We start from the raw sequence: 21,464 nt of genomic DNA, 5'->3' as shown, positions 1-21,464 counted from the left end.
GCAACCCGAGCCCAGGCTGGGTGTGGACTGGATGAAAGCCCAGTTGCCTCAGTCCAGCTGCTGCCAGATGCGTTCTCAGAGCCTGGGGACCTCAGCAATCACTCCTTAAACCCACCCATCCCAGGACTCCAGTACTGACCTAAGGAGGCGGCCTCCGGGGTCACTGGCAAACGCCGTCGTTGGAGAGGCCTGGAGGCCGGCCGGGCCTTCTCTGGGCCTTCCCTCCCGGCCTCGCAGAAAAGAGGGACAGGACACCTACTGTGCGTGGCAGTCCGCCAGGCCAGGCGTCCCAAGTGCCTAAGGCAAGGCCTTTGAATCGATTGCTGAGTCATTTACATTTACTGACTCCTCCCTCTCCATCCGGGACGTTATTTGCTCCCGCTTCAAAAAGTGCAAAGGGTGGGAATGCTTGGAAATGAGGTTGCGGTTATCAGGACCTTTGGGGAGGAAGTGGTGAATGTGGGGGGAGGGTTAATGAGGTTACAGGCTGAGACTGAAAAGGTGTATTGGAGCCAGACTGAGATACTCCCTGAACCCGCCGCATATGGGGCTGTCGCCCTGTGAAAGTGGGGAGCCAGCCCCTGGTGGTTCTGGAGTAGAGGAGGGTCGGTTTCCAGCAGCCTCCAAGCAGCGCCGCTAGGGACCGGCCTATGTCCATGTGTCCTGCCAAATTCCACAGCCTAGGCCGGGGAAGTGCTGGAGACTTTGAACCTCCCAGATCAGAGGCGGAATCTCCGGGGTCACTCCAAGTCTTCAAGAGCCAGGGAAAGGCGCGAGGGGCTCCCGCTCCCAGAGGGCGGGCAACGCTGGGGGAGAACCGGAACGCTCCCGCGCCTGCAGCGCGGGGCGTGACCGCCAGATGCCGCTGTGGTGCTCGGCGCGCCGCCCTATGCCCCGCCCACTCCGGGGAAAGCAAAAGCGGCGCGGGCGGCGGGGGTAGGACGGACCACTGAGAGCGGGGAGGGGGGGCCCGGGGCGGGGGGCGGGGCTCCGCGCAGGCCTCCGGCGCGTCTCCCCCCTCAGCCAGCCTCGCGAGATGGTTCGCTCCGGCCGCGCTGCGCTCAACGGTTCCCAGCCTGGCCAGTAGAGCTGGGGTATCAGGGCTGCACTGCCGCGCGCACTGTCGGTACCAGCGCCGAGGGCTCCGCAGCACCCCTGCGCCCGCCGCTGCCGCCGCCGCCGCGATGCTGGGGCTGCTCATGGCGGTGCTGGCCCTGGCGCTCGCCTACTTCGCGCTCCTGGACGGCTGGTACCTGGTGCGCGTGCCGTGCGCCGTACTGCGCGCGCGCCTGCTGCAGCCCCGCGTCCGTGACCTGCTGGCTGAGCAGAGCTACGCGGGCCGCGTGCTGCCCTCGGACTTGGACCTGCTGTTGCACATGAACAACGCGCGCTACCTGCGCGAGGCCGACGTGGCGCGCGCCGCGCACCTGGCCCGCTGCGGCGTGCTCGGGGCTCTGCGCGCGCTCGGGGCGCGCGCCGTGCTGGCCGCTTCGTGCGCGCGCTACCGCCGCTCGCTGCGTCTGCTCGAGCCGTTCGAGGTGCGCACCCGCCTGCTGGGCTGGGACGACCGTGCCTTCTACCTGGAGGCGCGCTTCATCAGCCTGCGCGACGGCTTCGTGTGCGCGCTGCTGCGCTCCCGCCAGCACGTGCTGGGCACCTCGCCGGAGCGCGTCGTGCAGCACCTGTGCAAGCGCAGGGTAAGCGTCCCCCGCCCCGAGCGCACTCCTCCCGCTGGACCCTGAGGACTCCTGGTCCCTGCCCCCGTCCCTGGGAAAGGCTTGCCGCCTACCCCTTTTGGGGTGCCCCTGTCCGGCCGAGTACCGCTCCAGCCCTTTTCTTTGGACCCAGGGCCTTCTTCACTGATGCCATTCTTCTTGGGACCTCTCAGGGTCCCCTCATCAACTCTCTGTAGTCGGACTCAGCATGCTCCCCTCCTGCCATCCCTTATCAACCCCTCAAGGCTCCCTGCCCCACGATACGCCTTTTCCAGAACAGGGAAGGCCAGACCAGGCGTCTCCCAAAGAGTCTAAGTGTGGCTTGGAGTGCGGAGCCGGCCTCACTGGTCCTTGGTTCTGAATGTAGCATGGAAGCCGGGTGGGGGTGGGGTGGGGAGATGGGGGCTGGGGCGTTAGTGAGAGGAGGTTGCTGGGAGTTCTCAAGGACCTGAGACCCCCTTCACCCAGCTTAGACCTGAGGGGCTGGGTCACCATCACCTGGGTTAGGGGTGAGCCCTGAGCCCTATAGAGCTGCAAGCCCTTCTGCCTTTTCCAGTTGGAGAAAAGAAGGCTGCAGCACCTGCCTGGGGCTCAAGGCCCCTCCCCAGGGCCTGCTCCTCCCAGCACGGCCTGCTGCTGCAGCGTGGCACCTGGGCCCTGGGGACGCTGCTGCGGTGCTGGTTGCCAGGGCAGGCTCCTGCTGCAGGCACGTTCCTAAAAACATGCTTGGAGCCTCCATGCCAAAGCCAGGGCCCGGTGGGCCCCGGGGTGCCCTCAGGCAGGGTGCTGCCCTCTCTGGCCCTGGACAGGAGCAGAGGAGGGACACAGCCACACGTTAATCACGAGAGGCTAGCCTTTCCTTTATTTCGGAGGTGGGGAAACTGAGGCTCAGAGGGGCAATGCGAACTGCTTGAGGCTGCACAGTGGGCCACAGGCCCAGTCCCCTGGTTTTCGGTCTCTTTGAGTCAGGGACGCCCCCAAAGGGCCTGGAGCCCTCCCACCCCACACCCACAGAGGTGCTCTGCATGTCCCTTCATGCGTCAGGAGGCTGGGAGGGGACGGCCATCGAGGCTTTAAATCGATGGGCTGCGAGCTGCGAGCAAAAGGCGGAGGAGAGAGAGCCAGGGCCACTTTCCTGCAGGGGAGGGTGGTCAGGCGTGGGCTGATGGGTGAGACCCACGTGAGGCGAGGGGGCCCATACCATGGCATGGCGAGGACACTCGGCCACAGATGGCCAGGAGTCAGCCGGCCTGAGCCCCTGGGCCGGGAGGGTCCCGGGCGCAGTCTTGGGTTTAGTGTGGGACAGGCTGAGCCCAGTGCCCAGAGATCTGCATGCTGAAAGGCTGGTGTGGGGCAGAACGGCCTTGCAGGGAGAGCTGGGCTACAGCCAAGCCTGGATCTGGTGATTCCAGCTGGGCTGGGAGGAGGACGCTTCCGAGAGCCAGGCCCAGCTCTGCCCAGACTTACCCTGTGACCCGGCTCTGAGCACCTCTGCCCAGCCTCCCTGATGCCCTGAGCTGGGTGCGCATCTCCCCTCATCCCTGAGAGTCCCGCAAGTCCTCGGAGCCCTCCAGCCTGGCCCAGCCCCTTGCCCCATCACAGAATGGTGGCCGAGTTTGCAGGGAGGCGGCTGGCGTGGCTGGGCAGGGGGGGCGCAGGAACACGCTGCGGAGGCCCCGAGCTGACCTGGGAGGCGGCATCTGGCTCCTGCTGGCGCGCTGAGAGAGAGGGCCTCAGGCAGGGCCCTGTCCTGGGCTCTCCCGGCAGAGCCGCTCCGACGCCGCTTCTGCCCCTGCATCCCCTGCCCTGCCTCTGGCCACTCTGGGTCTCCCGTCTCCTGTCACCCCCTCCAACCAGCTGACCTCAGAGGTTTTTGCCCTTCAGTCGTGACCCAGTGGGGGAGACAGGCCTGACAAGGGGCGTGGTGTCCTGAGAGCTGGGATGGGGAGGAGCCAGCACTGCGGGGCCTGGGAGAGTGTCAGGGAGGGGGCTGGGGCTGGGGAACGGTGTGAGCCGAGGTCCAGAGGTGTGAAGACCGCAAGTTGGTTGTCCCCCCTCCCCCGGCCCTGCTGGTCCCCACGGCAGCGGGTGGCCCGTGGGAGCCTCACCCTCGTCTTCCCCTGCAGGTGGAGCCCCCTGAGCTGCCAGCCGACCTGCAGCACTGGATCGCCTACAACGAGGCCAGCAGCCAGCTGCTCCGGGCCGAGAGCGGGCTCGGCCACGTTGTAAAGGACCAGTGAGCACCGCAGCCTACCCGCCCTGCCCACCAGCCTTGACCTGGGGGCAGTTGCCCACCCTTCCCCGCTTGCCAGGAGGCAGAGAGCGCAGAATGGGCCGGCTGGGCTGGGCTCTCTTTGAGCTGGAGTGGCCTTGCGACCGGCCCAGCCCCCTTCACACGCTCGAGGCCCTCCCCCGCCCCCATTATCGATGCCCCTCTACGCCCCATCCCACGCGGAGCACGGGATGCGGGTGACACAGGCACCCAGACCAGCTGTGCGCTCAGGATGATGACGATGGGCAAACTGGGAGGCCCAGGGCCCTTGGCATGCAGGCAGCGGGGTTTGGGGGTGGCCCACCCAGCAGGTGCAGCCCCGTGTCCATGTGTCGCGTTGGGGGAGAGTGCCTGGAGCAGGGGTCTGGCTAGAGCTGCCCTGAGCAACAGAGCTTGAAGTCCGAGCTGCCGTGGGGGTGAGGCCCAAGCAGTCCTGGAGGCAGGGCTGGGGCTGGCCGGGGCTGGGGCCTGGGGGCCTGATTCGGGCGCAGCAAGGAGCTGGGAAGGATCAGAGCAGCATTTCAAGGCAGATCCCTCTGGCTGCGAGTGAGGGAAGGGGAGGCCCAGGGCAGAGTCTGGCAGACTAGGGGTCAGGCAGACTGACCCAAGGGCACTCAGGAGGGAGGCCTGGCCACCAGGCTCCCGGGATGGGGGCAGGTCCTGCAGCAGAGGCTTGTGGCCCTGGAGAGTGTGCTGGGGCCAGTGCAGGTCAGATGGCACAGGGGCTCCAGTGGAGGTGGTGAACTGTCGTAGCTGGGGGTGTCCTAGTTGGGGCCTGCTGCTGAGGAGGGATTGGGGAGTGGGATTCTGCCTGGGTGCCCTCACCCATCTGCACCCTTCAGTGCCCATAGGACTGCTGTGTGACGCTGGGGGATGTCCTGCCCTCTCTGGGCCTACAGCACCTCAGTTGTCTGCCCTCCTGCTGGGGCTGTCCTTGCCTGACATTCTGCCCCGCTGTTGACTTTTTTCCTTCCTGTGCAGAGAGCTGCTTCCCTCAGTGGGCTGAGGCTGGAGAGGGTCTTCTTGGTTTTGCTTGAGTGGCTCTGTCCTGGCAGCTGCTCTTGGGGCTCCCTGATGGCGTCACCGGCCGAGGGCTCCCACTCCTGCCCAGTCTCCCACCTTGCAGCTGGGGAAAGGGAGGCCTGGAGAGAAGCAGGCACTGGCCCAGAGCCTCCAGGAGCGCTGAGGGCAAAGCAGGTGGGCCTTGTCCCTGGCTGGCTGGGGACAGAGGTCAGGGCTCTGGGTGTGGGATTGGTGCTTTCCTGTGCGGGGGCTGCCCAGGGCGGGTGCCCACTCACCTGTGCCCCTGCAGCTGCCCCCTCCAGCCCACGGGGCAGGCCAGAGCATCTGGGGCCCAGGACTGCCCCCTTGCCACCCAGCCCACGACCCCGCTGCCAGCTGGAGCCAGGAGCACAGCCGCACCCCTCATGCCTCCCCTGTCCCCACAGTGTCATCTGCCTCAGCCACCGTGGGAACACTGCAGTATTTCTGTTTATTTAAAGAAAGCCCAAGAGTAAAGGGTCTCAAACGTGAGCTTGCTGGGGAGTCCTCATTTCCGAAGCCCTGGTCCCCCAGGGGTGTTTTCTGGTGTGGGGGGCTGTCGGGCTTGTTGGCTGAGCTTGGGGACCACGCTGGCAGGCTGGAATGCTGTCCCCATTCCACAGAACATGGGGTCGAGGCCAGAAAGGAGCTGCCCCAAGCCCCTCCAGCCCTGGTCCTCTTCTCATCTGCAGCTTTCCACAGGGACTTGGGAGGTCATGCCCCAGACTCTGGGTCTGGGGCCCCAGGCTCCTGGGGTCACTGGGCAGGGTGTGGGTGCCAGGGGGGTCAGAGGTCAGTGGGCCTTGATGCGTGGGGGGCCAGGGGGAGCATAGGGGCTGTTCCGCAGGCTGCTCCAAGAGGGCAGGGAGTGGGACCCCTGGGAGGTAAGGCAGGTGAGTGATGGAGGGGTGGGTGGTGTCTGTGCTCTGACCACCTGCCCAGGAGGGCCAGCAGTGGGACCTGGGACAGAAGGGCAGTTGGAAGCAGCTGGGTTTGCAAGAGGCATTCAGCGATGGGACAGTGGGGCTGGAGAGGCGGGGAGCAGGTCAGCGGTTTGCCGCCAGGGTGGTCGGTTGAGGCCTCGGCCCTTTCCACCTTTCTGGGCAGCCTGAGGGCCCTGGGGACTGACGGGTCGTGCCTCATGCCTGTCCTGAGCCAGTGGCCATGTGGGGGGCAGATGGGCACCCGCACAGAATGTCTGTTTCTCTTCGTGTAAGAGGTGTTTGCACAGGTCCTGAGGGGTTGGGGGCAGGGGAGGTTGGGGGATCGTGTTAGGTGTCTGAGCTGAGCATTGCCAGACGGGACAAGTTCCCGGGTGGGACCACAGATAGGAAATGGTGCACGCAGATGGTCTGGGCCTGGGCAGGTCCAGCCAGTGGTCCGAAGTGGCTGGCTGGGGCCCTGGCGCAGGGCGGGGGGCTGCGGAGGCAGGATGGGGGTGCCTGGGCATGGTCTGACCCACTTGGCACTGTGTGTGGGGGTGGGGGAGAGAGAAGGGGTGTTGAGGATGGTCACGGGCATCTGGGTTGCACGTGGCTGCCCCAGGGGCGTGGGGACTTCTGTGTCCACTTCAGGGAGATGCACCCCAGCTGGGCAGGGGGAGGGGAGGCTCTCGGTCCACATTTGGAGGACAGGCCAACAGCAGAGGGGAGGAGGGTCCTTGTTGACTAGAGGGCCTCGGGCCAGGGCTGGGGCTTTGGAAGTGTATCTGCAGCCTGGCTCTTCTGGTGAGTCCCACTCTGATCCCGTGGACTGGCCGCTTTTGTTGAGAAATTCAAGTGACTGTTTCAGCCCGCACGCGGGCCGGGCACTGGTTCTCCTCTGGGCCACGCTCCCCACCTCCCACAGGCCGACGGCTACAGAGATGTCCGCGCCAGCACCCCGCAACCCTGTGTTGTCTGTGGGGTATCTGACTCCCCAGGTGACACCCCCGCCTGCCACCTGCCTGCAGGACACTCAGGGTGGGGGGGGGAGGGGCGCCGGAGCTCCTGGCGGGGCAGTGGTGGTGTTCCACACCCTCATCTCATCTCGCCTTTTCTCGATTTTAACGTAATGGAAGAGGGACCCTTGCTCCGTTCCCTTGCCAGTGGGCAGGGGTGGGGGGTTGAGCAGCCCTTGGTAGCCCTTGGTGGGCATCGCCCCTCCCTTTGCAGTTCTCTGTGACCCACAGCTTCCCCATGACTGGAGGTGGGGCGTGGGCGCGGTCTGGCACCAGCTCCTTGCCTCTAAGGCCCCACGTGCCCGCAGATGGTGTGAGCAGCTGCCGGCCACCCTCTGGCCACTCCTGAGGCCCCTCCACCGCGGCCTCCCCAGCTCCCGTGGCGGGTGCGGGCCGGTGGGCGTTTCCAGGCCCGCGGGCTGGGCAGGGACTTGGTGGGCCCCCTTGGGCTCAGACCACCTCGCTGAGCTCCCGGTGGAGGTGTCGGCAGGGCAGACGCATGACCTGGGTGCCCAGGGGAGGGGTCTGAGGGGCACGTGCCCTCTGCTGGCCATGTCGGCGCAGGGCAGAGGCCCCGCAGGTGCCTGCTGCCACCCGCCCGCTCACCTGCTCTGCACCCCTAAAGAGCCCAGAGGTACCCTGCTTGTTGCTCCTCTGGTGAGGCTGAGGTGGGAGTGACTCAGCCTCCCACTCCTTGGGGTGAGGGTCCCCAAGGTGAGGCGGTGGCCCTGGCCCTGGCCTCCAAGTGCAGGGTCCATTAGGTGCTGTCTAGAAGTCTGGCCGCAATGCAGAGCGTGGAAAGCACCCAGCCCAGAGGCCCGATGGCACGGTGGGCAGAGACACCCTGGGCTCACTCTGGCTCCCGCCTCTGCCTCCCTGTAGTGGGGCTGGAGCAGGTGACCGCCAGGGACAGCTGGGAGCCACGCGGGAGGGGCAGGAGCCTGAGACAGGGCCTCCTGGGACCTAAGGACCCTGGGCTCCTGGGGGGTGGTCAGCCTCCGAGGACACTCTGCTGCCCATCCTTGGGCAGACAGGCCAGGCCACTGGGAGTGCTACGGGCGCAGCACGGCCTGGACCCCCGAGCTGGCCCTGGGGGCCTGGGGTGAGCTGGCATGGCCTTCGTGTTCCGTGCACACAGCCTCCTCTAATCTCAGCTGTCCCCAGGGCCCAGGGTGTAGTAGGCCCGTTGTCACAGGAGGTGACTGAGGCCCGTGGAGATGTATGGGTGCCAGCAGGCCCAGGTGCACCCCACTCCTACACACTCGGGAAGACCCAGCCTGGTAGGCAGGCTGTCTGAGCTCCACATGCCCTCTTCCCCAGCCTCCGCTTGCTGCTGCGGCAGCCCTGGGCTGGACAGGCATACTCGCCCGTGGAGAAAACTGGATTGCAGCCCCAGTTTCCTCCCCATCCTAGGGGTATGGGGCGGGGGTGATGCCTACAGGGTCTCAGGGAATATTCTGGGAGCGGGGTCAGATTTTCCTTGTGCTGAGGAATGGGTCCTGCCTGGTCCGATATGCAGGAAGGCTGGCCTAGGATGCATTTCTCCCCCTAAGCCTCTGTTTACCCATCTGTGAAATGGGTCAGAATGGCCCTGGGTGCGAACGAGGCTCAGGGGCCAGAACACGCCTGGTTCCGCCCAGCTGCCTGAAGGCGGTCTGTGGGCTCTCAGCGTCCAGAAGAAAAGAGGTCGTCTCCAGCCTCACCTTATTTATTTTCGACAAGTTTGGTGGAGGAGGGCAGAGAGTGCCCTGAAACGGTTCTCTCCCCTAGGGTCCCACAGGTAACCTGAGGCCCAGTGAGCTTGGGCCATGGGGGCGTGCCAGGCTCCTCAGGAAAGGAGGTGGCCCAGGATTATGGCCCCCTAGGGACTAGGGCCCCAGCACTGAGCCTGGCAACCCCCATAGAATTACAGAGGTCATGGAAACAGCTTTAGCTGGGGTGGGCAGCCCCGATGCTGTCTGGGTCAGCGGCCTCGCAGGAGCGGGAGCAGGAACTGGTCACCATGGGGCTGTGGTTGAAGGGGAACTCTGCCGGGGAGGGCAGCCATCAGAGCCTGGTCCCCACCGCCCAGCGCCTTCTTCAGCCGCCCCGGCCTCCATGCACTTGACCGTGCCCTTCCTGCCTCTTCCCATGCTACCCTGAGACCCCTAAACTAACTGCCGCCCTGGGAAGTTACCCTGTTGGGGTCTGAGATGGGAGCTGGGAGCCCGAGGCTGATGCCGCCCCACAGAGCCAACCTGCGGGCCCCCAGCCTCACCTGACTCCACCGTCAGCTGCGAGGTCTTGCACGCTGTGTCCTCCGGCTTGCAGTTAGTAATGGTCTTGCACAAAAGAAGGGCCGTGGGCTGCTCACAGGTGACGCATCTTAAGGCCTCACCTGGGAGAGGGATAGGGACAGACCCTCATCATCTGGCCTTGAGACCCATCCTGGACACAGGAGGAAGGGCTGGAGAAGAGGCCAGGGATGGTCCAGCCCCTGGGCCGTTCCCCACGGATCCACCTGGAGCATCTTCTCCTGTCCCTCCCTGGGAGAGTGGCTCGCCCTACTGAGCCCCTTCAGGCCCAGGCCACCGAGCGCAGGCTTGAACACTGCGACCCTCTACCCGAGCCTTGGTTTGCCTTCCTGGAGAGCGGGCTGTGACCCCTGTCCTGGGTGAAGCCAGGCTCAGGACCGGGCGGCTCATTTAGGGTGAGGGAAGGTGAGCCCAGTGGGGGACCTAAGGAAGCCTTCCCCTCAAAGCCCCCCAGTGGCCCCCTCCCCACTGAGGAGGTGGGCCAAGGGAGGACCAGAGACAGGGCCCCTTGCCAGCCAGCCGCACTCACCCAAGCTCACGGTCAAGGCCGAGGTGAGATGCAGCGGCAGCAGGGCCCTGGGAAAGGCCGTTCCCTGTGCTCAGGAGCCGGGAGTGCGGCCGCCTGTGCCGGCCTCCGGTGGGGATTTATAGCCAGCCCTTGGGCCCCCGTCTGGGTGGCACAGGGCAGAACTGGGAGGCGGCTGGCAGGAGGGTGCGTGGCCGCCAGCGCACGCACAGGCCCTGAGGGAGCGGCACCCCGCGGCGCTGGAGGCTGCCCTGGCCCCTCCCTGCAGCCCGGCCTGTTCCTGCCACACAGGAACTGCAGGCCTGTTTGTCAGGCTCCAGCCTGGACTGATGTCCATCTCAAACCCAACCAGGCCAAGGTCCATCTCCTCCACTCCGAGACGTCCTCTACCTGGTGCATACCTGACCCAGGGACCCACCAGAGCAGAGGCCCGGAGGTGGGGTGTCAGGTCAGGTGCAGAGGAGGTGAGTGCCTGGTGAGGGGGTGGGAGTGGGCCCACCAGGCCCCCTTTTGGGCTGATGAGGGTGGTGCCCGGACCAGCCACCTCATCACTGCCAACCCCTTCCCCACGAATGGCCTTTAGACCAAGCCTGAGCCTCCTGGTTCTAGACCCCAGACAAGAGGGCTCTGCCCACGCCCCCCCAGGCTCCTGGATCTTCTTCACTGCCCACCTCCACTGCACACTCCCATTTCCACGCCTTTGCCTGTGCTCTGCTTCTCACTGAGCAGCCTCTGGTCTCCCATCGTAGCCTCCAATCTCCCCAGTCCAGGTGCTTCTCACCCAGAGTCCTTTCTGGTTTCTCTGTCCTCTGAGGGCTCAGTGAGTGGTTGTGTGGATGGATGGATGGGTGGGTGGGTGAGTGGATGGATAGATGGAAGGATGCACGGATGGATGGTTGAAAAGACGGGTGGATAGACGATATTTGAGAGAGTGGGTGCGTGGAGGGAGGAATGAGTGGATAGATGCTGCATGGGGGGTGCTGGCTGGTGGGAAAGGGGGGTGGATGAAAGAACAAGTGGACGGGTAGGTGGTGGATGAAATGGTGTATGCCATGTGGACGGTGGAGGGGGGCCGGCTGCAGCGTAGGGAGTTACCCCCAGTCTCGGGGCAGGATGGCATGCTGGGAGGAGCTCGGGGCTGGCACCCGGGAGGCCTGGGTCTGGGCTTTGCTGCCGTCTCCACGTGTGGCCTTGGGGTGACCCTCATCCCTCTGGACTGGATTTCTGTTTGTATGATGGGACTAGGGACCCTGGGCAGTTGTGAGGGCAGAAGTGACCTGGCCACGTGGACTGAGAGATGGTTGCAAGGAAACAGGGCAGGGGCGTTGTTTGCAAAGGGAGAGACTGTGGCTAATGCAAGTCGGACCATCAGGTCACGCACGGCAGGTGCGGCACAGACCGCAGCAGGGCGGCCCTCCCCCGGGGCTTGGTCCGCGAGCGCATTAAGGACTTGGTGAGAGGACCCGGGGAGCGTCTGGTCTGGAGCCTCGGGGACTGAGTGGGTCCCTGCTCCCCCGACCTCCCGTGCGACCAGGTCTGCTCATGAGCCACCCTGACCCCCTTCCTTTATGTGTAGACCAGGCAGAGGATCATCGACCCAGAGGGCAGCTGTGAAGTCTTGCCCGTGAAGGTCACAGTGGAGGTGGACGTGGAACAGCGGTGGAGTGGGCATGCCGAGAAGCAGGCTGGTCTGGGCTCCAGGTCGGGAGACCCCGTGTGCTGTCGGGGGAGGCTGCCTGGAAAGGGCCTGCGCCCCGGCTCTGAAGGAGCCGGAAGACCTCGGAGGTGGAGGCTGGCAGGGAGGGCGCTGCCGGGGCGGCAGCGGGGTAGTGGCCAGGAAGGGCACGCAGCCTTCCCGTGTTTGCCTGTAGGGCTGTGTGTGTGTGTGTGTGTGTATGTGTGTGTTTACTGAGTCTCAGTCCAGGCTTTAAGGCCAAGTGACCCTCCGCTGTCCTCATTTTTGTGAGAGGCACGAGAAGAGCCAGGTGAGAGGTGTGATGCGTGACTGGGGGCAGTGTCTCCCCCTTGACAAGCTCAGCACCGTCACAGCCCCCGATGTGGCATCCAGGACAGCGTGCGAACGTTCCTGGCCTCCCAGCCCAAGGGTCCACCCAAGGCAGGGGGTCTGCGGGGGTCCTGCCGGCTGGGAGCTGGCTCGGACGGCAAGTCTTAACCACAGGAAGCAGAGGTGTGGAGTTGCCAGGGTCCGAGGAACAGGGGGCCTTCTAGGCCACCACCGGTCTCTTCTCCCACAGGCCTGGGGTGCCCTCAGTGGCGCCCGACCATGAGTCCTGGCTGCTGCCTTCCTCCCTCCAGGAGCAGGAGGCCCTTAAAGGGGGTGATGGCTGACAGTGGGGCTCTCTGGACCCAGGGTTGCAGGCTGGGGGACACCCTGTGGTGCAGAAGGAAGGCTACACAGCCCCATCTCAACTTGGCTGGAGATGCTGGGTGCTGGGCGCCCCTCCCAGATCCCAGGGGCCCACTCACCCAGGGGCCTAGGAGAAGCTTCTGGAGCAGGGCAGGGCAGGGTGGTGGGGCAGAGAGGAGGGGGCGTCCCAGGGTACCTAGGGCCTGTCTCCCCTGCCCTCCCCTGGGTCCATCCTTCCTCAAGTGCCCGGGCCTGTGTGCTGAGTGCTTATAGGTGTGTGTGTGTGTGTGTGTGTGTGTGTGTGTGTGTGTGTGTGTGTGTGTGTGTGTGTGTGTGTGTGTGTGTGTGTGTGTGTGTGTGTGTGTGTGTGTGTGTGTGTGTGTGTGTGTGTGTGTGTGTGTGTGTGTGTGTGTGTGGTTGGGGAGTGGTTTGAGAGGCCTATCGGGTAGGTGGCTCTCTGGGGAGATGGTCTGGAGCTTTGGAGCTGGCCCAAGGCCAAGGTGAAACAGCGCTCCCTCCTGCACTGGAGCTTGGGCTGCCCTGGGCAGCAGGGAGTGGGGCTTGGTGAGGCGGGGCCAGGGGAGCTTTCCGGGGTGGGCCCGGAGAAGGCTTGCAGCCTGTCCCCCAGCCTGCGCCTCTCAGCGCCCTCCACCGCACGACGCAGGGGACCACGTCACCACAGGCCTGACCACGGGGTAAAGCCCTGTTCAGGGGCCAGGCCAGTGAGCCTTGGGACGCTTCATGGAGTCATCCCAGATCCTGGGCCGCTTGCCCCTCTAGACCTACCTTCCACCTGGCCTGGCCTGCCCTCCTCTACCAGCCAATGTCTCTGTCATTCAAGGGCAGCCCTAATGCCCCCTCCTCCAAGAAGCCCCCCAGATCCAGTCCTGGTGGATGTGGTGCTCCCCCTGCCCGTGGGGCCCCCAGAGCCCCCGAGGCCAGGAGGGCAGAGACCTGCCTGGTTGGTGGGGGTGTCCCAGGGCTAGTGACCGTCCTTGTCCCCACGTCACAGGGAGATGGAGGGCGCACAGACAGACGGGGCAGCAGTGTGGGCGAAGAGAGAGCTCCCAAGAGAGCCTGGGCGGCTGGGCTGGGCAGAGGTGGACGGAGAGATGGATGGAAGGGCTAGAAGGGCTGAGGGGGACACGGCCTAGGTGACGGAGCCTGAGACACAGCGGGCGGCCCTCCCTATGCCAGCGGGCAGGTCCGCTCCCAGAAAAGAGATTCAGGAGGCCTGGTGCGGCCCTGGGCCACGATTGCTCAAAGGCCCAGGGCAGGCGCCCCGTCCACGTAGCACAGGTCAGTGTTGCAGCAGGACACGGGCCGGGTCCAGCCGATGCCGTCCACGTCCGAGGGCACGCACTTGCTGGCACAGGACTTGGTCACCGCGGAGCCCCCCAGGAAGGGGGACGCTGGGGGTACGGGGGCACTGGCGTCAGGCTGGCCTATGACCCCGCCCTCCACGGCCTCCAAGCCCCAGCCCGGCTGTCTCCTGCAGCATCCACTCTGGGATCACCACCCCCGTCTCAGTCCCTCCATGACCCAGCCCCTCCTCCTGTCCACCACCATTGCGCAGCACTCGTGGTGATTCGCTCCAGATGCCCCGCGGGATGAGGCCACTCCTCCCCCAGCGACTCCCCAGCCAGGCTGAAGATCGTTCCCATTGCAGGAAGGACAGGGAGGAACGAGGGAGGGAGGGAGGCCCGGCTGCTTGGACCCAAAGCCCTTTCTGGAATCGACGAAGGTGGCGACTGCTCTCTGCCCACGGGGTGCCTGGCCTGGAAGCAGCTCTGACCCTGGGACCCCAGCCCCGCCCTACCCGGCCCCACTGCCCCATCTCCAGGGAGCAGAGCATGGTCTTGCACATGGTTCTGTGGGCATTGCAGGTCGTGGTGGTGACTCAGCTGGACACGCTGGTGGGCTCAGGACTGTTGTAGCATTGCAAGGCCACCACTGGGGAAGGAGTGGAGAGGGACGGGTCAGGCAGGCCCTGGCCCTCCCAAGCCCTCTGACCAGAAGGCCCAGGTTTGAGGGGGACAGCTCCACCCAGGGTCCAGTCGCCCACCGACCAAAACTCAGGGAAGACTCAAGAGCTTCGAGCTGGGGTCCCCGAGTCCTGAGGCCGACTATGCCCCTGGAGGGGCCAAGGCCAGGCAGGGATGAAGCAGCTTTGGGAGCACTGGGGAGGCGCGGGGAGACGGAGGCACTGGGGGCCCTGCAGTAAAGGGCCTGGCAGGGGCAGGCGGGTCACCCCTGGCATCCTCATCAGCAAAATGCAGGACCCGAAGGGCTGCAGAGGGGATCAGGGATCAGGCAAGGAGGTATGTGGCGTGCAGGGTGGGCCGGGCTGGGCCCGGTGTGCCCGCTGGTGGAAGCTTAACAAGGGAGGGGAGAAGAGCCACGGTCCAGTGGGACCCAGGCCGGTCAGGGCGCAGGCTGGTGGGGTGGTGGGGGCTTAGGGCACACAGGCTGCTCCTCTTCCCTCCAGCCCCAGTGCCCCACCCCTACCATGACAGCCCGAGCCGCTCATGTGCACAGTGAGGCCCCTCCACCCCCGCTGACTGTTGCTGTGTCTCTCGGGATGACCTCAGTTTTCCCCTCTGGGAAATGGGCAGAACCATCTGGCTGGGGCCCACCCAACCCAGCTCCTTTTCTGGTTGGGGGTGGGCCCCCCAAGGGCCTGGGATGTCTCTCAGACCCCCAGTCTCCCAGTATGTCTGGTTTGCTTCCCTCTTCTCCACCTCCTGCTCCCCCCACCCCCCGGTGCCTCCCTGGTGTCCGCAAGGCCCCTCCTGAGACCTGCCCCCGCACCATGGCCCGGGAGCTGGGGAGCATGATTCTGACCCTGCCCGCCCGCCCCAGCAGAAAGCCCTTCCCTGGAGCCCCATGCTGACGAAGGGCTGTTCTCCAGTGGGCACCCAGGACCTTGGCCACCAACCCCCCTGCCAGTCTCAGCCCTGGGGAGAGGCCCTTCACCACCACACCCCTCCTCACCCTGGCCCAGGTCGCAGGCGCCCCGTCTGCCGCAGAGCCCCACCGTGCCTGGCCCACCCCACTGCCACCTCTCCCTTCTCACGCCACATCTCCTCTGCTGCCCTGCTTTCTTCCTCTCCCTCCATCCCCCCATCGCCCCAGGCACTGCCTCCTCTGGCGGCCCCGCACCCCTCACCGAGCTCACAGCCGGCGGCCAGCACCAGCGCCAGCAGCGCCAGCCGTGTCCCCCAGAGTCTGGTCCCTGCAGCGCGCGGTCCTGGGCCTGCCCCGCAGGGATGGCGAACACCCGCTGGAGCCACCCGACCAGTCAGCCGAGCAGATCAGGGGGACTGTGGGTGGCAGAGGCACGGAGACCCGACCCCGCCCACTGGGCCCCACCCGCCTCCACCTGGACACCCGCTCCTCTGTGGTCCCCCCCCGCCCCTCCCTGCCCCTTCCCCATTCCTCCACCTCCCGCAGTCTGGGCCCCTCCCCGCACCCTCGTGACCCCCCTCTTAGGATTGGGGGTTCCCCTCCCGCCTCTGTAACTCCCTCGCTGGGGCTCTCTACCTTCTCCCCCCACCCCAACCTGAGACATCCCTGCACCTGAGGAAGACCCCCAGGCCACCTGGAAGGGAGCAGCAGAGGGTGAGGGCTCTCCTGCACCCTGACCCCTACCTCTGTCAGGCACCTGTCCGGCCTGGGGTCCCCACGCCGTTCTCCAGGGTGGATTGCTGGTCTAGTGGTTCTGCGTTCGAATCCTCCCAGGGCGCCCCAGGCCCCAGCACCCAGCTTCTTTGAGGTGGTCACGTGGGACGTAGTGATGGGGAGATGGCCGCCAGGACAACCAGCCAAAATGTGCTCACAGGCTTAAGGGGACAAAGACAGGAAAAGTGCTGGGTCAACAGGAAGGTCCTGGATGGGGAGAGGGGGAAGGGGCAGGGTCGCCTTGGGATGCTAATCCTGGCGTCCCCTGGGGGGGGGCAGGCACTCCTGGATCAGGGCCCAGGGGGCTGCCCCTCAGGCAGGGCTCCCCTGGCCCAACTGCAGGTCACGAAGTTGACAGGCAGGCCCCGGCCCGGGCTCAGATGGGGGAGATGTGGATTTGGGCCCTAGATTCAAGCAGCTCCAGGCACTGCGCCCCCCCGGGGCGGCCTGCACCTCAGCCTCGCCAGGTGTGCCCCACCTGTGACCCTGTCACCCCCTCCTCCAGGCCCTGTGCTGCCGGAGCACACGCTGGGGGGGTAGGGGCGGATTGTTGGCAGGGCTGTGCGCAGAGGCACTCGGGGCTCTGCTGCAGCCTTGCTCCACCCTCCATCTTCTACCAAAGGCTCCAGACCTCACTCCCTCCAGACTCCACTCCCGCTCTTCCTGCACCGGGGATGCCCTTCCCACCCCTGCCTCTCGTGGTTGAAATCCTGTCTTGGGACCGCCCGCCCCACCCCGCCACCACCCCACGGCCTTTTCTAGCCTCCGGGCATCAGCTCCATTTGGGGTCTGGTCTTTGACCCCAAGACTGGGAGGGCCTATGTCTCCCTGGGCACTGGGTCGGGGGACACCTAGCCTTCCTTAACACCCAGAATGTGTCAGACACTCCGCCTGCTGAATCTTATTTTTCTCACTACAGCCAACGATGGTACCCAGTGCTGATGCCTGGATTTTGGATGCAGGATGGGAGGCTCTAGCAGCGAGCTGACAGGCCGGTCATCCAGGGAGGGCTGGGCAAAAGCCAAGACAGCAGCCGGGCCTGTCTGATTCTGCTCTTCGCCAGGCTGCCAAGCTTGATGCTGGGTGCAGCTAATCCTGGTGATGCAGACACCACCACGCACAGCCAAGGTTCTTCCTTGGGTTGAGCCCAATTCCTTTGCTGTGGCTGGCCCAGCCCACCGCCGTCCTGCCCTCAGACCCAGGGCCCCCACCTGTTCTTTCCTTCCGGAACATACCTGGCCCTTGGGCATTAGCTCCTCCTAGAGTTTCTGCGTGACCCCTGCTGGGGAGACACAGGCTGAACCTTTCTGCAAAGTTGCTACCTACTTAGGGTGAGGAGGAATGTGCCCCAGCCAGCGTCTGGGCCGCTCTGCTTAGGGTGCCTCCCTGCTAAGAGGTCTACATCCTTCTCTCTGTTTCTCCAGGAGCCTCTGGATCAGACATCAGCGTGCGACCAGGCTCAGGGCTCAGCGTGGGACCAGGCTCAGGGCTCAGCATGTCACCAAGGTCAGGGCTCAGATTGTGACCAGTGTCAGGGCTCAGATTGTGACCAGGGTCAGGGCTCAGATTGTGACCAGCATCAGGGCTCAGCGTGTGACCAGGCTCAGGGCTCAGAGTTGACCAGGGTCAGGGCTCAGCTTGTCACCAGGGTCGGGGCTCAGCATGGGACCAGGGTCAGGGCTCCGCTGCTCCAGCTGCCCGGCATGGCCTCCTTCCCAGCCTGCCTGTGGGGTTGTCTCCTCAGAGCAGTGTCTGTGGATCCCCAAGTAGGCCAAGGGGTTTCCCTACCTGGGTTTCCACTTACCTATGCCCCTCTTGTGTCCGGCAGAGCAGACTGAGGGCCCTTAAACCCATGTTTCTAAGATGTGAAGAAACTGCGCAGACAGTGTGAAGGGCTCCTGGGGCCGTGGCTGTACCTGTTTCTTCTCTCTGCAGCGCCCAGTGCGATGCCCTGACGGATTACTCCCTGTCCTAGCGGGCACTCAGGCTGCTCAGTCTGTGCTCAAAACACTGCTGTGAGGCCCTTCACTGCAGAGTCTTCACAGCCTTTAGCCACGGGCAATGGGACACACACACGGGGGCCAGATCAGTCCCTCGAGTACCGTGCCGTCTCCCTCCCGGGCAGGGCCCTCCTGGTCCAGTGGTTAGGGCTTCTTACCCCACGTCCCTCCCGTCCCAGGTGTTTGGGTGACTTCTCGGCAGCCTGCCCTCAACAACACTCCAGGGACATCTTACAGCTTCACAGGCGGCACCTCCTTGCGCGATTCCCGCAAGGGCACACAGCGGGCGGTGTCCCTGCCCCCTTGGCATCACTGTCCTGCCATTTTTTTGCTCAAAGATTTAAAATGCTACTTCCTTCATTTTGCTCCTCTCTGATTGGAAGTGTGGTTGAATGTCTTTTCCTTTGAACGTGCTACTCACGTCCTTGCCCCTTCCTTGTGGATTTGTAGTTTTCTTTATATAGGAATGGAATCCACCCCTTTTTCGCATATAGCAAATGTTTCCTACCTTGTCTTCTTTTAGTTTTGTTTATGGCATTTTTCACGCATTTCTTTTTAGATTTGTATGTCATCATAAATCTTTCTCAATCTGAATTTTGAGTCTTGTTTTTCTTAAAATGTTTTTTCTTTTTTTTCTTTTTAACAGCTTTATTGGGTATACTTCACATACCATGCAGTTCACCCATGTGAAGTGTTTTTGGCATATTTAGAGATACGTGCAACCATCAGAGTCAGTTTTAGAATACTTTCATTGTCTCAAAAAGAAACCCCTACCCTTTGGCCGTCACCTCCAAACCCCCTGATGGGGGCCCCTGGGGGCGGAGGGTCAGCCCCCCCACCTGGGTGGACCTGGTCCCCTCTCTCAGGCCCTCTTCTGGGCTGAGGCCAGTGGGTTCTCTCCCTGCCCTGCTCCTGACTTGCTGGACGCCTGGGTCAGGCTATGCCCCTCTGAGCCTGGCGCCCCCAACCTGGGCCAGGAAGGCGTGGCCAGCCCGCTCCGCACCCCCTCCTCACGGGTGGCGATAGTGATACAGCGCTCGAGCCTGCTGGGCATGTGGACTTGTGGGAGCATCCTCCAAAGCCCCTGCACTGGTGACGCTGCAAGGCTTGGACTGCAGCCACAGGCATAGGGACAGACAGACGGACACACAGACAGGGACAGAGCTGAGGGCAACGCCTGCATAATGGCACCCTCTCTTTCCACTCAGCGACGTCTCAGTGGACACTCAGCACCCGGCGGGGCTCCCATGATCCCCTGGCCATAGGCTGAGCCGGGGGAGGGAGAGGAGGCCGCCCAACCCCCGTGACCCAGCCCTGGCGGTGACAAGGGCTTTCTCTGCATTGAGCTCAGATCCCCCCGTCTTCCTGTCCTCATCCACCCACCCTGATGACCCAGGGGCAGTTCTCGGGGGTCATTGGTGAGGCCTGGGCCCCGAGCCTCACAGACTTTTCCCACAGGGCAGAGAACCCCCTTCCCCAGGGTCCCTGCAAGGGGAGACAGTGGGCAGATCCCAGAAACAGTTGGGAGGGGGAGCGCCGGGCCTGGGCCGGGGCTGTCCAGATGCTTCCTCTGTCCATCTCATTTAGGGCCATGGGGCTGGTGAGGCGGGTGCTGACCCAGGTGGGAAAACGGCTGGGGGCTGGGGGAGTGGGCTGGTTGGGATTGGATTTGGGGGGCCCAGCTGGTTTTGTTCAGGCATCTGGGTGGGTGGAGATGCCACCCCAACTCGGGGGTCGGTGGGGAGATGACGAGGCCAGGTGTGGGCAACCCCATTTTGGGGCATGTCCCCGAGGACCCCTTGAGCAGGTCTCAGGGGCAGATGCAGCCAGCGACAGTGGATGTGGGCGGAGCCAGAGAAGACTGCAGTGATGGGAGTGGGAAAACTGCCTCCAGAATAAGGCCGGACCGGAAAGGGGAGAGGCCTGGATCCTCCCTGGGGGAGAGGAAGGAGGAAGGCAGGAGAGGGTCGACCCAGGAGCAGGCCAAGACATCAAATTCAGGTGGGTGGGGTCACTGCTGGACTGGGAAGGCCTGTGGGGGTGGGGGAAGGAGGGGCCAAGCCAGGGGCAGGGCGCTGAGCGGTCCGCACCTCTTGCAGGGACGAGGACAGGGTGAGGGCTCAGCTGATGGGCCCGCAGGTCCGGGGGGGGGGGGTTGGGCAGAGGGTAGGAGCTGGTGGACGGGAGGGCCAGTGCCTCAGGAAAGGGGGCGCGGGGGCAGGAAGTGGGGTCCCCCAAGGTGGGAGTCACAGCTCAGTGGTGGCCGAGATCGGAGGGACAGGCTTAGAGCCAGCGGGGAGGGCTGGAGGGGAGGTGGCCCTGAGCCCTGGACTCACCCAGCTCCAGGTTCAAGGCAGCGGCCAGCAGGAGCCCAGGGAGCTGCCTCACGTCCTCCTGGGCAGAGGCCTGGCTCCCAGGGCGCCCGGGCTGCTGTCTTACACCAGCTGCTGCTCTGCCCCGCCCCTGAGGCCAGCTCAGCCGAGGAACTGGACTGGGGCCTGGGCAGCACAGGGCTCCAGCCTGGCCCCCAGGCTCGATGGCTGTGTGGCCTCCGGAGAGCCTCATTTAATTCCATAAACCTCTTTCCTGGTCCTCAAATGATACGACTGTGGATCACGTAAGATGGCGTGGCACACGATGAACCCTCAGCACACAGCCTCTGGCCTCCCGGGTGAACAGGAATGAGGGTCTGGCTCAGGCCTGGGGGCCTAGCCCCTGGCCCTAAACATGCAAACAAAGCTCAGGGCCCGCCAAAGCCAGAAGCTTCACCAACACGGCCCCCTGCGGGGCCCCCTGCGGTGAGTTAGCGGAGCAGCTGCCCTCCAAAGAGCCACAAAGCACGGTCCTCAGCTTTCCTGTCTGTCGAATGGGCCTCCCTCCAGAAGTGGTGGTTCTGCACTGTCTACCCCCTGGGAGTGACGAGGGACCCTGGTCATGATCGTGACTGTACTGCAGGGCCCAGGACCTGTGGGTGTTCGCGCAGTGCTGGGGGGCGGGGAGCAGAAAGGCCCTTGGTATTAAGAGAGGCCCCATGATGGGTGAGAGCCCAGAAGGACCCTCCTGAGAGCAGGAGCCAGACGTTGTGGGAGCGAAGTGCCAGCCACGCCATTCTGCCAAAATGGGAGGTGCACCGTGCGGGCAGCGTGGGTGGCTGTCTGAAGGGGGCCAGCCCTGCCGGCCCAGAGGCCCTGGTCTGCCCTGGCAGCCTGAGTGGCTTTTGTCCATCCCTCTATCTGGTGGGCTCCTGTGGGCAGTCGGTCTCAGACCCCGCTCCCAGGCAGAGAGGAAGAGCCGGGTGGTGGTGGGGTTCCTGGGGTCCCACCTCCCCCACCAGCCCCGTCAGCCTTCCCCCAGGGGGCCGCTGGGTGAGGTGGTGGGCCTGCCTCGCTCCCAGGGAACCAGAACTGGGGCCGCTCCTGTGAACCCTGGGAGTCCTCCTGCCTCTCCTGTCTGGCTCCCCTCCCGTGGGTCATCCCCTGCCCTGGGCCAGGGCTGGTTCGAGGTCAAGACTGGGTGACCCAGGGTGGGCGGGAGCCTAGGACAGACAGAGCCAGCAGGACCGGCAAACCAGACCACTGGGTGGAGGTGAGCGCAGGAGGGGTGGCTGGTGGGACAGAAAGTCGACACA

At 64.7% G+C, this 21,464-nt stretch overlaps 2 protein-coding genes across 2 annotated transcripts; one reads left to right on the top strand and one right to left on the bottom strand.

Moving 5' to 3' along the window:
• The first annotated feature begins 1,082 nt into the window (after window positions 1-1,082).
• Window positions 1,083-5,636, top strand: THEM6 (thioesterase superfamily member 6). The gene is made up of 2 exons (XM_007166880.2): window positions 1,083-1,697; window positions 3,842-5,636. The coding sequence occupies exons 1-2, from the start codon at window positions 1,185-1,187 to the stop codon at window positions 3,953-3,955; spliced, it is 627 nt and encodes a 208-aa protein (XP_007166942.1). The 5' UTR covers window positions 1,083-1,184; the 3' UTR covers window positions 3,956-5,636.
• A 3,182-nt stretch (window positions 5,637-8,818) lies between these two features.
• SLURP1 (secreted LY6/PLAUR domain containing 1) lies at window positions 8,819-10,531 on the bottom strand. The gene is given in 3 exon segments (XM_057532412.1): window positions 8,819-8,994; window positions 9,225-9,368; window positions 10,459-10,531. Coding segments are annotated over 3 exon segments (393 nt in total).
• Between the last annotated feature and the right edge of the window lie 10,933 nt (window positions 10,532-21,464).

The sequence above is a fragment of the Balaenoptera acutorostrata genome, chromosome 17, assembly GCF_949987535.1.
Source record: "Balaenoptera acutorostrata chromosome 17, mBalAcu1.1, whole genome shotgun sequence".
Classification (NCBI taxonomy): domain Eukaryota; kingdom Metazoa; phylum Chordata; class Mammalia; order Artiodactyla; family Balaenopteridae; genus Balaenoptera; species Balaenoptera acutorostrata.
Note: the sequence above shows the minus strand (reverse complement) of the source record. Positions and strands in the feature narration are given on the sequence as shown.

Excerpts from the sequence above, each read along its gene's own strand:
- THEM6 (XM_007166880.2), top strand. The coding sequence starts at position 1,185 with ATGCTGGGGCTGCTCATGGCGGTGCTGGCCCTGGCGCTCGCCTACTTC. Across the intron at positions 1,698-3,841 it reads AGCACCTGTGCAAGCGCAGG|GTGGAGCCCCCTGAGCTGCC; the intron begins GTAAGCGTCCCC and ends CTTCCCCTGCAG.